Source organism: Salvelinus sp. IW2-2015, linkage group LG18, assembly GCF_002910315.2.
Source record: "Salvelinus sp. IW2-2015 linkage group LG18, ASM291031v2, whole genome shotgun sequence".
In the NCBI taxonomy this organism is placed as follows: domain Eukaryota; kingdom Metazoa; phylum Chordata; class Actinopteri; order Salmoniformes; family Salmonidae; genus Salvelinus; species Salvelinus sp. IW2-2015.
In genome coordinates this window covers 15,966,818-15,980,973 of record NC_036858.1, presented here as the reverse complement: position 1 = coordinate 15,980,973, position 14,156 = coordinate 15,966,818, and the positions used below count along the sequence as shown (strand labels likewise).

General features: G+C 43.2%; 2 protein-coding genes across 3 annotated transcripts in view; one reads left to right on the top strand and one right to left on the bottom strand.

The window, feature by feature from the left end:
• Positions 1–3,669: 3,669 nt before the first annotated feature.
• Positions 3,670–13,134, bottom strand: becn1 (beclin 1, autophagy related). The gene is made up of 11 exons (XM_024007305.2): positions 13,047–13,134; positions 12,384–12,517; positions 12,204–12,268; positions 12,019–12,077; positions 11,558–11,785; positions 10,231–10,425; positions 9,543–9,689; positions 9,118–9,267; positions 8,862–8,922; positions 8,472–8,614; positions 3,670–5,266 (listed from the first exon to the last, which is right to left on the bottom strand). The coding sequence occupies exons 2-11, from the start codon at positions 12,508–12,510 to the stop codon at positions 5,098–5,100; spliced, it is 1,344 nt and encodes a 447-aa protein (XP_023863073.1). The 5' UTR covers positions 12,511–12,517; positions 13,047–13,134; the 3' UTR covers positions 3,670–5,097.
• The window catches only part of LOC111977731 (BRCA1 DNA repair associated), a 41,798-nt gene continuing 40,748 nt past the window's right edge, over positions 13,107–14,156 (top strand). For both annotated transcript variants that reach the window (XM_024007304.2, XM_024007303.2), the window contains exon 1: positions 13,107–13,199. The gene's annotated coding sequence lies outside the window, so the exon portion shown is untranslated. The remainder of the gene's footprint in view (positions 13,200–14,156) is intronic.

The following is a 14,156-nucleotide window of genomic DNA, read 5'->3' as shown; positions in this document are numbered from 1 at the left end:
ATGTGACAACCCCCATAAAGAAGCAGGGAGCGACCCCTTCAAGAAAGAGGCCACGAGCCTTGATTTCAGAGCAGCCAGGAGATGTCCACTGATGAGACTGACGAATCCACCTCCTCAACCTGATCTTGGAGACATCCCCACTATCTAGATGCAGCAGCCCAGAGGTTGAACAGTTGGGTGGTAAGTACACAAATTGAAATAGTGGATAGTGTTTCCGTATAAATTCAACTTCTACTACTACTCTAAATGAGGGACTAGAAACAGTGACTATTTAGTCTTCAGTGTTTCCTGTGGAATGAGAGGTTTGGGGGGGTAGTACCAGCGGAATCACTGTTCTTAATTTCAGTCTACATTTTTAAATGTTAATTGGTCGGGTTTGTTATGTTTTCTGGCATCAGAAACTACTGAGAGCCTACAGAACCTGGCGAGACATTATAAARCTCTACAGGAGATGTACAAAACCAAGGCCAGACCCAACCASAAGGATGTTTCCCAGCTCCTGGACCTTGAACTCCAAGCAAGACGGGCCTTCGTCAACTCTGATGCTACTAAGGAGCAGGACAGGCCTACCAAGATACTTCAAGCGTATCCCTGCTTCAGAGAACTGGATCATGTAAGTAAATGTATTCATTCTAAGTAGGCCTATGCTTCTTTAGCCTGGTTAACACCAGACCGAATCTCAAATGAGATACGGCGTGGGAACTGAGCAGCGTGAGAATCCATAGTAGGGACGGGGGTAAACTACTTTGGGCAAATGTAAAACAGTGAGCTCGCGAGAATTCGGTCTGGTTGTCTGTCTGTCTGTCATGTTATGGATGAMCTCCGGCGGATCCTCGATCGAGGGAACTGCTTTATACCTGAACTGAAGACCCGCTGGGGGACCTTTTACAACAAGGCACAGTTTTATGGAGTGTTCAAAAAGGTCATGAAGCCACCACTGCTGGACCAAGGTAATTACTGGCTCTGTAGACAATGGAGAATCCCATGAACGGATTAATATAATTCTTAAATCTTTTCTTTGTGTCCAGACAAATGTACTTGTTTTTAGTGTAGCTGTACTGGTTTTAAGATATATTTACTAAACATACAGCCTTATTTCAAGATGATGGCACTAGCATAAATTTACAAACATTTTCCTACATATTCAGAAAATGATTCTTAAATATTTTCTTTGTATCCAGACAAATTACTTGTTTTTAGTCTGAACGCACTAGGTTTAAGATAGCTATGCATTCGAGACTAGATATTTTTACTTGTTTAAAAAATCTTGGCAAGTAAAATGTTCCTGTTCTGTTGGCAGATAATTTTGTTTATTTTAAGTAATATTTCCCTCACTTTACAGCTTTTTTCCCCTTGTTTTTGAGAGCTGACTTTTTGCAGTGTATATGTTGATTTGTTTAACACTTTTTGGGTTACCTCATGATTCCAAATGTGTTATTTCATAGTTTTGATGTGTAGACTGTTATTCTACAATGTATAAAATAGTTTAAAAAAAGAAAAGCCCTTGAATGAGTAGTGTGTCCAGATTTTTATCTGGTTCTGTGTGTGTATCTCCCTATCTATCTATTGGGGGATTGGAAATTATGCAGACAATTACATTGATGGAAGCCACAATCTATATGCAATATTAAAGCTGATCTACCCCCTAAAAAACAAATAAACATCTCAATTCGGTGTCTTTATCTCTCTCTCCGTCAGGCCTTCATCCGCCGCTACCTGGGCAACCGCAAGGAGGAGCGCATCGACGTGCTGCAGCTGACCCAAGACCCCTTTCTCATGCCCCCCTTCTGCAAGGCCCTTGCCACCGGCCTGCAAGGCCCATTCTGCAAGGCCCTTGCCACCGGACCTGGGCCGTTGGCGTCGGGCTCCACGCCCTCCACCGCATACAACAGCAGTGCCTCGAACTGAGGTGCCCAACGCCACCCCTGAGGGCTCGTGTGGGGGCCACGTTACTCAAACGCCCTCCCTTCTGGATATGGGGATGGGGGAAGGAGGATGGAGGGGGTAAAAACAGACTAAAGGATGGAGGAGTAATATCTGAAGTGCCCTCCCTATCCTCACCCCTCCTAAGACATGAAGGGGCAGTGCCAGTCTATGGCTTGTCTGTAGGACCCAATGGCTTCCCACGTACATGTACACACACACACACACCCCTGCCACAAAGAAGAGAAAGACCTTGCTGGGCCTGTTCAGTGGGCTGCATCACAGGGTCATAGGAAAACGGACTGAAGTCACAGTGTGTTGTGTGTGTGCATTCCTGTTTTTGGGACAACCAAACGGCTCAAATCAAATTGTATTTGTCACATATATGTGTTTAGCAGATGTTATTGCGGGTGTAGCGAAATGCTTGTAAGCATGGCAGCCCTGTCTGTCGGCACCATTTTCCTACATATCCATTCCATTTGATGTTTTGAGAGAAAGGCTTTTCTCGGCAGGGTTCAAATGAAGGGGGAGTTTCTATTTTTGATGACCAAAGTTGAAGGCATGCCTGGCTGATACAACACTGTTACGTTTTACACAAGTCTAACTGTCAGGTGAAAGAAAGAAGTCATTTTCACTAGGATCATCATTTTTGACTGATTTGATCAGATGTAAATATTTTCTTGGATATTGGACTGGGAGTTTACTTTGTTATTTGGATGGTTGTCCATATTTTTTCATGAGGCTTTCCCCCAAAATGGAGAGGGAGAGAGACTTAATWGAAATGCATATAAACCATTCACCGACTGTTGGTATGACTTTGTGGCTTGTTAGCAAGGAGTTACGTCAAAGATAATTCTCATTCATTGCAAATTGTGCAGTATAACAATCTAAATTCCAACATAACTTAAATAATAGCAAAGTTATTTTAGTATATTGTGAAACATGATTTCACACTTGAGCATAGGTRTGTTGTTTWCCAGAGAAAAGCAGAATAGCCTAACTGGTAATACTCAAATATACACAGTCATACAGAGCAAGCTAGGTGTTATGTTCAAGGCTAGCAACTCAATGACTGCCTGAAGAGCCCATCTAAAAGTGCTTTCAGAAAGTATTCCCGCCACTTGACTTTTTCCACATTTTGTTGTATGGATTAAGTTGAGTTTCACTGGCCTACACACAATCCCCCATAATGTGAAAGTGGAATTATGTTTCTAGAGATTTTTACAAATGAATGAATTAAAAGTTGTGTCAATAAGTATTCAATCCCTTTGTTATGGCATGCATGAAGTTTAGGAGTAAAAATGTGCTTAACAAGTCACAAATTGAATGGACCCATCTGATAAGTGTATAACAGGATTTTTGAATTACTACCTCATCTCTGTACCTGACACATACAGATAATTGTAAGGACCCTAAGATGAGCAGTGAATTTCAAACACAGATTCAACCACAAAGACCAGGGAGGTTTTCTCATGCCTCGCAAAAAATGCACCTATTGGTAGATAGGTGTCTTTCCTAACTCAGTTGTCGGAGAGGAAGGAAAACGCTCAAGGATTTCACCATGAGGCCAATGGTGACTTAAAAACAGTTTAACGGCTGTGATAAACTGAGGATGGATCAACTACATTGTAGTTACTCCACAATACTAACCTAAATGACATAGTGAAAAGGAAGTTTGTACAGAATAAAAATATTCCAAAACAAACATCCTGTTTGTAATTAAGGCACAAGTAATACTGCAAAAAATGTGGTAGTGAACTTATCTTTATGTCCTGAATACAAAGCATTATATTTGGAGAAAATCCAACAACGAGTACCACTCTTCAACTTTTCAAGCATGGTGGTGGCTACATGCCTGTCATCGGCAAGGATGTTTATGATGAAAATAAACAGAATAGCGCTAAGCACAGGCACAATCCTAGAGGAYAACCTGGTTCAGTCTGCTTTAGACACTGAGATATTCAACTTTTACCAGGACTATAACCTAAAACACAAGGCCAAATATACACTGGAGTTGCTTACCAAGACGACATTCTATGTTCAAGAGCACCCCAGTTAGTTTTGACTTAAATTGGCTTCTTACGTAGTCAATCAATCAATCTATCTGTCTCTACATTTTGATGACCTTTTTTATACAAATGTTAGAATTGGAAATATCCTTTTACGTAAGGCGTTCTGTGTGGGTCCGTTATTGGCATGTTCATATGTGTAATGAACCTGAAAAACCAAATCATACAGTGATACGGGCATTAAATACTGCCACAAGCCTCMTTGTCTACATTTAAATCTACACCAAGAAGTCACTTGTAGTAAAAGGATTGCCTTGTTGAATTTGCCAATGAACAAAAGCACAGCATAATCCCAATGCCAAAGCTTTCGGTAGACACTTCGAGCGCCCTGCGAGTGGGGAGACAAGAGAACAGACAAGGCAAACGTTCCAATCCTGTTCCAACGCATGGTGAAATTAAACCATCTTTACCTTGTCAGCACAGTAAAAGAAAAACTATTARAACATAAATGTACAGTATTCTGTGGCTAGAGTGGAGTTGAACCACTAAGATACAATCCAATTGAAGTAAATTGGCAGAAAACCAGATTCGTGACTCTAGATTTGCTTCTGGAGCAAAGTAAGAAGCTTGTGATACATWAGAACCCATTCCAGTGCTGCATCTCAGTAGTTCAACGTGTCCTTCTCTCCTTCCCTTCATGTGTACTGATCTTTAAGAATTGAACAGGTCAATTGGAAACAACAGCTTTCCCCTATCCAGTGTCATAAGATATGTGCATATGATGGAAAAGACACAACCAGAAGCCACTTAGCTACTATTAGGACTCAATCCTGGAATGTGCTCCAAAAGTCTCAGATAGCTCTCTTCATAACACCTATGAGTCTAGGTGGACTTGAATGTGTACAATTTAACAGTTTTTATTTTGTCCTTTCATATGGTCAATATGGAAATCAAACAAGGAAACAAGACTAATTGGATTGGAACTCACACCAGTGGTRAATCTCAAAAGTCCTTCCTCCAGTCTTCTCCCCACCCTCTCAAAACATCATAGGGAAGCAAGRAGAGCATTGCAGAAGAACTACTTTACAGAGTCACACATTGTGAYGAAATTGTGGTTTYAGAAGGGTMAAGGGGCACACCCAGGGTGAGTCCTCATCTTCCTCCTCTATCGGTTGTAAAACTGAGACGACACCCACGCCAGACCCCACTTGAGGTTGGTCAACATGAACTTGAGCGCCTCGGTCCACTGCTCCTCCGAGTTGAACTGGGTCTTGATGGAGTAGGAGCCGCTGCTGCCTCCCGTGTCCTCAATCTTGCCCTTCTCGACATCCATCCTGACCCATAACAGAAAAAGGTTTGTTAAAACTCAAACCCACAAGTGTTTATTTCTTGAGGGGTATGAAAGAAACTGGTGCAACATCTACAGCTGCTAACACCCACATTTTTTAAATCTAAGGCCAGTACGCTAAAACAAAATAATCKGCACATTTCTCATGCTAGTGACTAGTTGGAGGSAAATGATCATGCAGAGACAAAGGATTAAGCTGTCAAAAGCTGACCAACTCCAGTTATTTGTGTAAGTACAATAGAGTACAACAGTATGAGTCATAATACCCATAAAACATAGCAGTCAAACAAGGAAATGGTTCCAACCGTTTTTCCAACATTMATTTCTCCCCATAGGGAATTTTAGAAACATWTAAAATAAGGGATGTGTTTCATGTAGGCTTACCCTTGTGTGACGTTTTTATAACCATGGAAATATCTGTAGGACAAGGTGACTTATCAATTTAGTCGCCTGTATTTAKCCCCCCAAAATGAACTGCTAATTAGCTGCTAATGTGGCTATCATTAAGAACTACAAATGCCATGATGATCTGGACAAGACTGCCAAGGCAAAGGTAAGATTCTCTGAATTAACTATGTTAGCTAAATTTAGTAATGAATTAATTGGCAAAATATCTTTAAATTGACAATTCAGAGAGTACAGTAATATGTTTCCCCTCAAAGAAAAGTGGCATGTTTAAATATGAGATGAGGGCAAGCAGTTCAACACAGGTAGGTAACATTCACCATTTTGGGCAGTATATTATGGTCTATTATGACATCACATCCGCATAAGTGTGTGAGATTCTAGAAGTCTCATTATATGTGAACCMATTATGATGTCACAACTGATCAATAAATTCCAAATGTTCTGTTTGAACATTCTGGCGTCTGATTGCTGAAAATAGAACACTAGTATCCAAGACAATCTAGCAKATTCCTCCTGAGATATAGTTAACACAGTAGATCACAATAAAATATAGAAAGTTCTTCTAGAYGAAAATTTAGTTGCAGAACGAGKTTAGAAGAATGTCACTGTCAATCTCCTTGAKGAGGAGGAGATTCTTGCAGTCGCTACAGGAAGATAATGCTTTAACAGGGAACCTTGGAGCTGCCAGTAGCAACTCCATTCAGCCTGCGCTGCCACCTCAACCCAAGGCCACTGAGAAGCTTCCAGCGCTCAAACAAAACAGTTTTAACACCTCCAGAATCCCAGTACTGGAGTTGACTGAAGAAAGAAAGGGTGCTCTGCAGCGACTTGCCAGTTTGAAGGCTGTGGAAAAGAAACCACATCCTCCCTCAAGAATCCCAGTCCTGCAGAAGAAGAGGTMCATCTGCAATGGGAAGAGTCAAGGACTGCATGTAGCTCCAACATCTCAGCAGTCAGGGAAGGCTACTGTTCCTCCCATCCGGAAGCCACTGCAACCCATCCGTACCAAGAGGGATCAAACATGCGTGGTGAAAGACATCTACCTCCATAGTGCCAAGCCATTGAAGGCAGTCCATGGAGCCAATATGGTCACCAAGATGCCACTGCCTCCCATTAGAGCCAGAGTCACTGTGCCAAACAATGATGCCAAGAAGAAGCCATTCCAGCCAGTCAGACCAGAGGGCAGCCCTCGTCCTGCTGCTTCAAAGTTCAGAAGGCAGGTTGTGAAGAAACACGTTCAGTTCAAGACTCAGACCCTAACTGTACAGGATCTACCGCCGTGCCCCGATGAGATGGTATGGGACGTCTTTAACTCAGAGGCTGAGCAGGTGATGGCATGTATGAAGGCCAAGCTGATCAGTGTCACCCAAGAATTGAAACTGATTAAGAGTGGGGCCAAGATGGATGCTCAGGCTTTGGAGGAGATAAATGCAAAAGAACGTTTCAGAAAAAAGGTGGAGAAGTTCATCCAGGAGATCTGCCTGATGAAGGTGGATTCTGACCTATGGGAGATGATAAGAGATAACAAAGAAGAGGAAGAAGAGGAAGAAAGGATTAAAGAGGTGAGGAGAAATGGAGAAGAAAGCAGTGTGTCAAGTAAGCCAAAGCAGACAGCCACGAGATACACTGTGAACAAGCCAAAGGAAGTCAAGAAGGGTTTKAACATGGAAGAGAAAAAGGAGGACAGACAGGTAAAGTAGCTTGACATTCCAAAGCCATGCTAACTGTTGATCTAGTGTAGTGTTGGTGATCACGTGCATTTGTATCAGAGGAGGCTGATGGGAGGGGCTATAGGAGGATAGGCWCGTTGTAATGCCTGGAATTAAATTAATTGATCGGAATCAAACGTTGTTTCCATATGATAGATGTGTGTGATACCGTTCCCTTCATTCCATTATAGCCATTACATTGAGCCCATCCTCCTATAGCTCCTCCCACCAGCCTCCTCTGGTTTGTACATGTTGTATATCTTGTGTCTGTTGCCCAGCTGCCCATTATTTGGCCCATCTGATAACATCCATTCATTCAGGTGGTGYTGAAACGTCGATTTGGGATGAGTGCAGCCAACTCCAAGCTGAAGCAGTGTGAGCACTGCGGCCGGTGCTTTGATCCTAGTCGCCTGGAGAAACACAGCGAGATCTGTGCCAAGCTCTCCTCCAAGAGCTCTAGACGRGGGGTCTATGACTCCACCAAGCACCGGCTCAAAGGCACTGTACTGGCTGGCTACGTGACGCGATCCGTGGTGTGATGCACCAAGGGACCTGAGTCTGTAGCTCTTTTGTATTTTGGATTGATCAGACAGACATACAGTAACTGCTAAACCCCCTGCTGCCCAAATGAGGACTACTACCTTGGAATCTGTGAGGGTTCCAATAAGAGGCAGTACTAGTAGGAGGCAGTATTGTATCCAGAAACATCTAAACCAACAGTGTTCAGCAGTTCCTCAAATCTACAGAAACACCTGTATAAAACACCTCAATAAAATCTAATCCAAATACTCATCTAAATCATTCTGTCAGATGTGTTACTAGTGCAGGAAAGTAGAATAAATGAAATATTAAGAAACAAGGGAACGTATTTGTCAAATACAAAAAGGAGTGATTTTTTTATGAATTGGAAAAATGAAGAAAGATAAACGAATTAATTTAGTGGTATAACTTACCAAATTTACACAAATAACTGAAGTTGGTCAGCTTTTGACAGCTTAATCCTTGGACTCTCGGCATATTCCATAGATGATTACAATTATAATTCGATGATGTCTGCTAGACTAGTTGACTGACCTGTAGGGCAGGCAGAATCCCGTGTCTCCCTTCTCCACCTCCTCCTTGAACTGCTGCACACAGTCCAGGAAGGCCACCATGGCATGGTCAAACTTGTTGTCCCAGAAGAAGCGCAGACCCCCTGAACAGTACAGTGGTAGCTCCTACACACACAAGAAGAAAGAGAGAGTGGAATGTACCATATACAACATGGCCTATTCACTGGGGTTGGCTTGGGCCAGTCTAAAGAGCATTGCAAAATAATACTAAAAAGGATAGTTCACTATTTTTTTCCCACAGCTCATATATACACACATATATATATGTTTTTTGTCTCCATATAGTAGCCAGCAGAAAGTGTGTTCATATGCCTTTAAGTGTGAGACCTCACTTGCCGGTAACAAGCATTACCTTGGACTTGTCTGTAAGTGACTCCAGGTAAGAGTGGTTTCCATATGGGACCAGGCGGTATCTATAGAGAGGTTCAAGAAATCCAGCAAGATGTTTTACATGATTTGAAATGACATATTGTACAATGTATCATGTTTATTTGGATATGATAAAATAACTGATTAAAATACAGTTACTTCTTTGGTAACGAAACACATTACATGGCGCAGAAGGGTGTGCACGTGTGTATGTCCTTGTGTGTGGCATCATGTCTGACCTCTGGAAGCGTAGCCCCATCTTGTTGGCTAGGGCGTGGAGCAGTAGCACGGTCTGACCCCAGGCGGCGTTGATCTCGTTCCATTCGACGGGGACACTGGGTAGTCGGCCCAGACGGAAGTTATTGATGGTGCCAAACTGGCCACTGTGCCTGGGGACCAGAGACAAAGTTATTGTAAGCACTAAAAACTATCAATGTAAAAGATGCCGTTTGAAATTCTATGTGAAGACAAGATGAGGGGTGAGAGACAGAGGCAGCCGTTCATTCTAAACGCAAGCATGCAATCGCCACCACTTCAAACAGAGATTAAGTCGCTAAACTGACATACATTGGGTCAATATTTCACGCGTGTGTTTGTTTGTGCACGTCTGTGTATTTTAGAGCATGTATAAGCGTCTGTAATGCGTCAGAGTATGTGTCCTTACCAGATGTGGAAGGTGGCGTTGAAGACGTTGGTCTTCTTCAGGCGGTCCAGTTGAATCTGGCAGTATCGCATCTGGTTGTCCACACTCTTCAGCTCGTCATCCAGCTCCAGCTGCTGCCGCTTGAACTCACTGTACTCCTTCTGGTACCTGGAGCACACAGACACACATCACTCACACAGGCCAGGGGAGGATAAGGGATTCATTTGTGAAATTGAATTATATTGTGCATAGAGTAGGGGTCGATTTGGTGTCTCCCTCTCTTTCCTCGTCCCATTCTCCTGTCTTGCAATATACCAGCATTTCCCAAACTCGGTCCTCAGGTTCCCAAGAGGTGCACGTTTTGGAGTTTGCCATAACACTACACGGTTGATTCAAATGATCAAAGCTTGGTGATTAGTTGATTAGGCTGTGTAGCGCTAGGCCAAAAACCAAAACGAGCACCCCTTGGAGTCCCGAGGAACGAGTTTTGGAAACACTGCGTTATACAGTCTCAAAATGTCAGTTCCCAGTAGGGTGAACGGTGTCCCATTAATTTCTTTACTAAGTGCATAAGGTTGAGACAGCTGACTTCCAAAGCTCATTTTACGCTCTAACCCATGTGAGACAGGATGACAGCCAAAGTGCTTTGAACTTAGAAATACAACAGCCAAAATTCCTCAGAGATGGAGGACAGACAGCTATTACTCACTGCAGTTCCTCAGTGTCTAGCTGCTGGGAGTGGCTGCGTCCCTGGACCAGGTCCTCGGCCACGGCAGCCCTCTGCTCTTCCACCGCCTCCAGCTCCCCCACCAGTGACGACTCCTCCTCACCCAGTTTCTGGAGCTCCAGCAACAGGCTGTCCTCCTCCTCCTCCTTCAGCTGGGACAGCAGCTCCAGGCAGTTCCTAGTAGAGAACACACACCGTAGTCAGACAAGGAAAACACACACACACGCACAGACAAGGAAAAAGACACATGAAAAACACAAAACACACATAGACACCTTTCCCGGCCGCGTCATGAAAAGTTGCATGCACAGTTCGTCATCAGAAACCTGTTTACCTAGCAGTGGATACAAGCACATGTAACTTCAAATGCAGCTCGTGCAAGTTAACGAACACGAATTCAGATGTTATCGTCCACAACATCGCAGATGTCAGAGGATTGATCACCTAGCAAGCCAGCGAGGCAAGATAAAATATCACAAATAGAGCTGGATAAAGCCAGAAGAATAAGATAACTCGTTTTACATAGCTATAGCCCTCGGTCTTCTGTGTTTTCACTCGCTCACTGTTAAGTTTGTTAAGGTCCCTACTTCAACGTTAGCTATCTGATGGTTTCTCTGGATTGATGGCTTCTACGGTTATGGCAAGATGGGAGTACAACATGCTAGCCAAACACTTTTATTAACATAATTCTCCTAACCTGCAATGTAAATTATAATAACCTGCTAAGTAAATTCTCAATCTAGCTAGCCGTAGAAGGGAAAGGGGGATACCTAGTCAGTTGTACAACTGAATGCGTTCAACTGAAATGTGAATCAGAGAGGTGCGGGGGGCTGCCATAATCGACATCCACGTCTTCGGCACCAGGGGAACAGTGGGTTAACTGCCTTGCTCAGGGGCAGAACGACAGCTCGGGGATTCAATCCAGCAAACTTTTGGTTACTGGCCCAATGATCTAACCACGAGGCTACCTGCTGCCCATCAAGCCACCAGTTCTGAGAAACCATCAGTGTCACCACACCGGGATGCGCGCACGTCATTCGAACGTGAACAACAACATTTCCCTACACATGGCATCAAAAACACGTTCATATCCACACACATGATTCATGCATGCAAATAAGTGATCCTCTTTTGATGCACAATATTGCTCCAGGCAACAAAATATTGGTGTAAACTAAGTCCTGGTGGGTCTCCCTGCCTAAGAAAAATATTTCTAGAGCAAATCGTGCTGTGTGTTACATAGTGTAGTACACTTTGACTACCCACTAGTTCTGTAATGTTAGTGTAGTTGCAGTGTGTGACTGCTCACTTGTAGTTCTGGCACTCATTCTCTGTGATGTTGAGCTGCGTGTCCAGGTGGTCTAGCAGGGTGTCGGTACACTCCTCGCACAGCGGGTGGTCTACGTCGGTCTGGCCCGACATGATGTCAAACAGATCGCTTGTCACCTTCAGCCTCCGACTGAGGTTCTCCATAGTGCCTCCGTCCGACGCTTCTCCAATCAGAGTGAAGCTGTTGGCGCTCTCTGTGGACATCATCGGCTTGCACACACACACACACACACACCACACACAACATACACACACACACACACCACACAACACACAACCACACACACACACACACACACACACACACACACACACACACACACACACAACTATGTAGGCATCATCCTAGGCCTAGAGGGTATGATAGTTCAAGTTGAGAGCAGGGCATTACACTGTGTAGGCCAAGCAGATTGGAAGGTAGAAAGTTAGACATGATGCTACCTTGCAGGAGGGATGTATTTTCTTGCGACTCCATCTTGCTTTGTTTCCACAAAGGTTTCCTGGAGGAAGAGAGGAAAATCAGAACCCCTGTCAGTGTTTAAAACTTAATTTCTATAAAGGATATTGCTGTGAAACCTGGTTTTAAAACCATCTTTCCATTGGATTGAACAAACCCAGTGTCTCACCTCTGGAGCACTTTCCGCCTCATTGCTTTCTGTCTGCTTGCTTGGTGTCACTGTGACCAGAGGAGCTGATGGGATAGAAGACACACAGACTCACAACGCTGATCTCCATCTCTTCCTCTGTAGCGCTCTCCAAAGCATGCGCACACACGCTCTCTCAAACATACACTCAGGTAAACATACCAATAAGTTCCTGGATGGTGACACGGTCGAGCACATTGAAGGATGTATCCAGCTTTAGAGGCTGACTGCAGCGCTGACACACAAAGCTGACCTGCATGGTGGTACTAGAGGACTTGGAGCCCTCCATAGCAACACTGGAAACAGAATTAACAGGGTTAGCTGGCGGGCAAACTACTCGTGACTGGTGGTTTTGCTAGCACAGTTTAGCTTACCCCATTCATAGACGCCAACTACTTTGCGCCTATTGACGACAGTATCTACTGACTGGGTGAATTTTGTTAAGAACCCGGATGCTTGCTCTAAACATTAACATGCATCGTTTGCAGTACTGTTTTGGAAACATAAGCTTTTATATCAGCGAGAAATAACCGCAATTGAGAATCGATTAATGTTTACATTCTGGCTTCCAGAGCCAATTCGCCTTTAAACAGAACATGTACAGTCCGACCTTGGACTATAAGAAATAATGTTACGCTCCTTTAGAACATGATTGGGCTAATGTTAGCTAACAGTAGCTAGCTGGCTAAAATACGGTACTAACTCGGCGGTTCAAAACAACAGTGTCAGTAGCAAAGTCTCATATTTATCGATATTTCAACAACAGAAAGACTTAAGTATATCAAAATATATCTTTATTTGACATGACTTTAAGAGTTTTCTTACCATAGGACTTTATTGTTGTTTTTAACGGATATGACGCCTTTAAGATTACTCGCGAAAGGAAGTTGTCATTCTTCAACGGGAAGGGTTGTGGTCACGCGCCAAAATAGTTGCGGGAAAACCAAACTGAATCCAGGAGAGAAGCAAGATACAAAAGTACTGTAAAGTTTTACTATTTTCTTCATTCACTCAGTATTTGTGTCAGGTGTAGTGTTATAATATGTATTTGCTCTGTTGGTGATCTTATTGAAATCAAACAGTCTCGTCATTCATTACATTATTATGCCTGTCCACTCAAACTCAAGTTGTGTAATTGGCGCTAGCTAGCCACAGCMACAACATTGTGTAACGTTAGTGCCCAGCCTGCAGTTGTTGTTAGCATGCAAGGACACTGACACACTATTCTTAATATTTTTATATATTTGGCAAATTTGATCAACTCTTTACGAATAACAATAGATTGCTATTAGTTAACGTTACAACACTAACTAGTAGGGATGTAGGGCTCGATTAAATCAGATACGCTTCTTTAGCCAACATCAGTATAGCGGTTGTTTTGACGTGTTGGAGGTGGAAACGTTTATGGCACGTTCAAAACAACTGGGAACTTGGAAGAAAACGAGCTCCGACTGGGAATAATCGTTTTGAGTGGTCGTCCAACTCGGGAACTCTGGCCTATTTTTAGTGCTTCGACTTTCCGACCTGAAGATCACTGATGTCATAATTTGACCTCGTATTTTTCCGAGTTCCCAGTTGTTTTGAACGCGGCATTAGACCTGTCAAATCCAGAAGTGGCTCCCTGAATTATAGCTACAGCGGACATAGCCATTAGCTGCAGAGAGTTGCAAAAACAGAAATCCCATGCAGTCTTGTTTACACAAATTCGAACACTGGAATGTGAGATGTAATCTTCACCTGGATTAGGATGATAGAAACGTCATTATTTAGTTTAATGATTTTTCAATTCGAGCATAATTATTTATATATAGCTAACACGTTCTGGTTCTGAACTTCTAATGCCTAGTTCATTCATTATAGACACTGCATTACGTTGCGCCAGATGCCATTCATTTAAATTGGGACGTCCACATCTGAGTGGAATCACAATTCCCC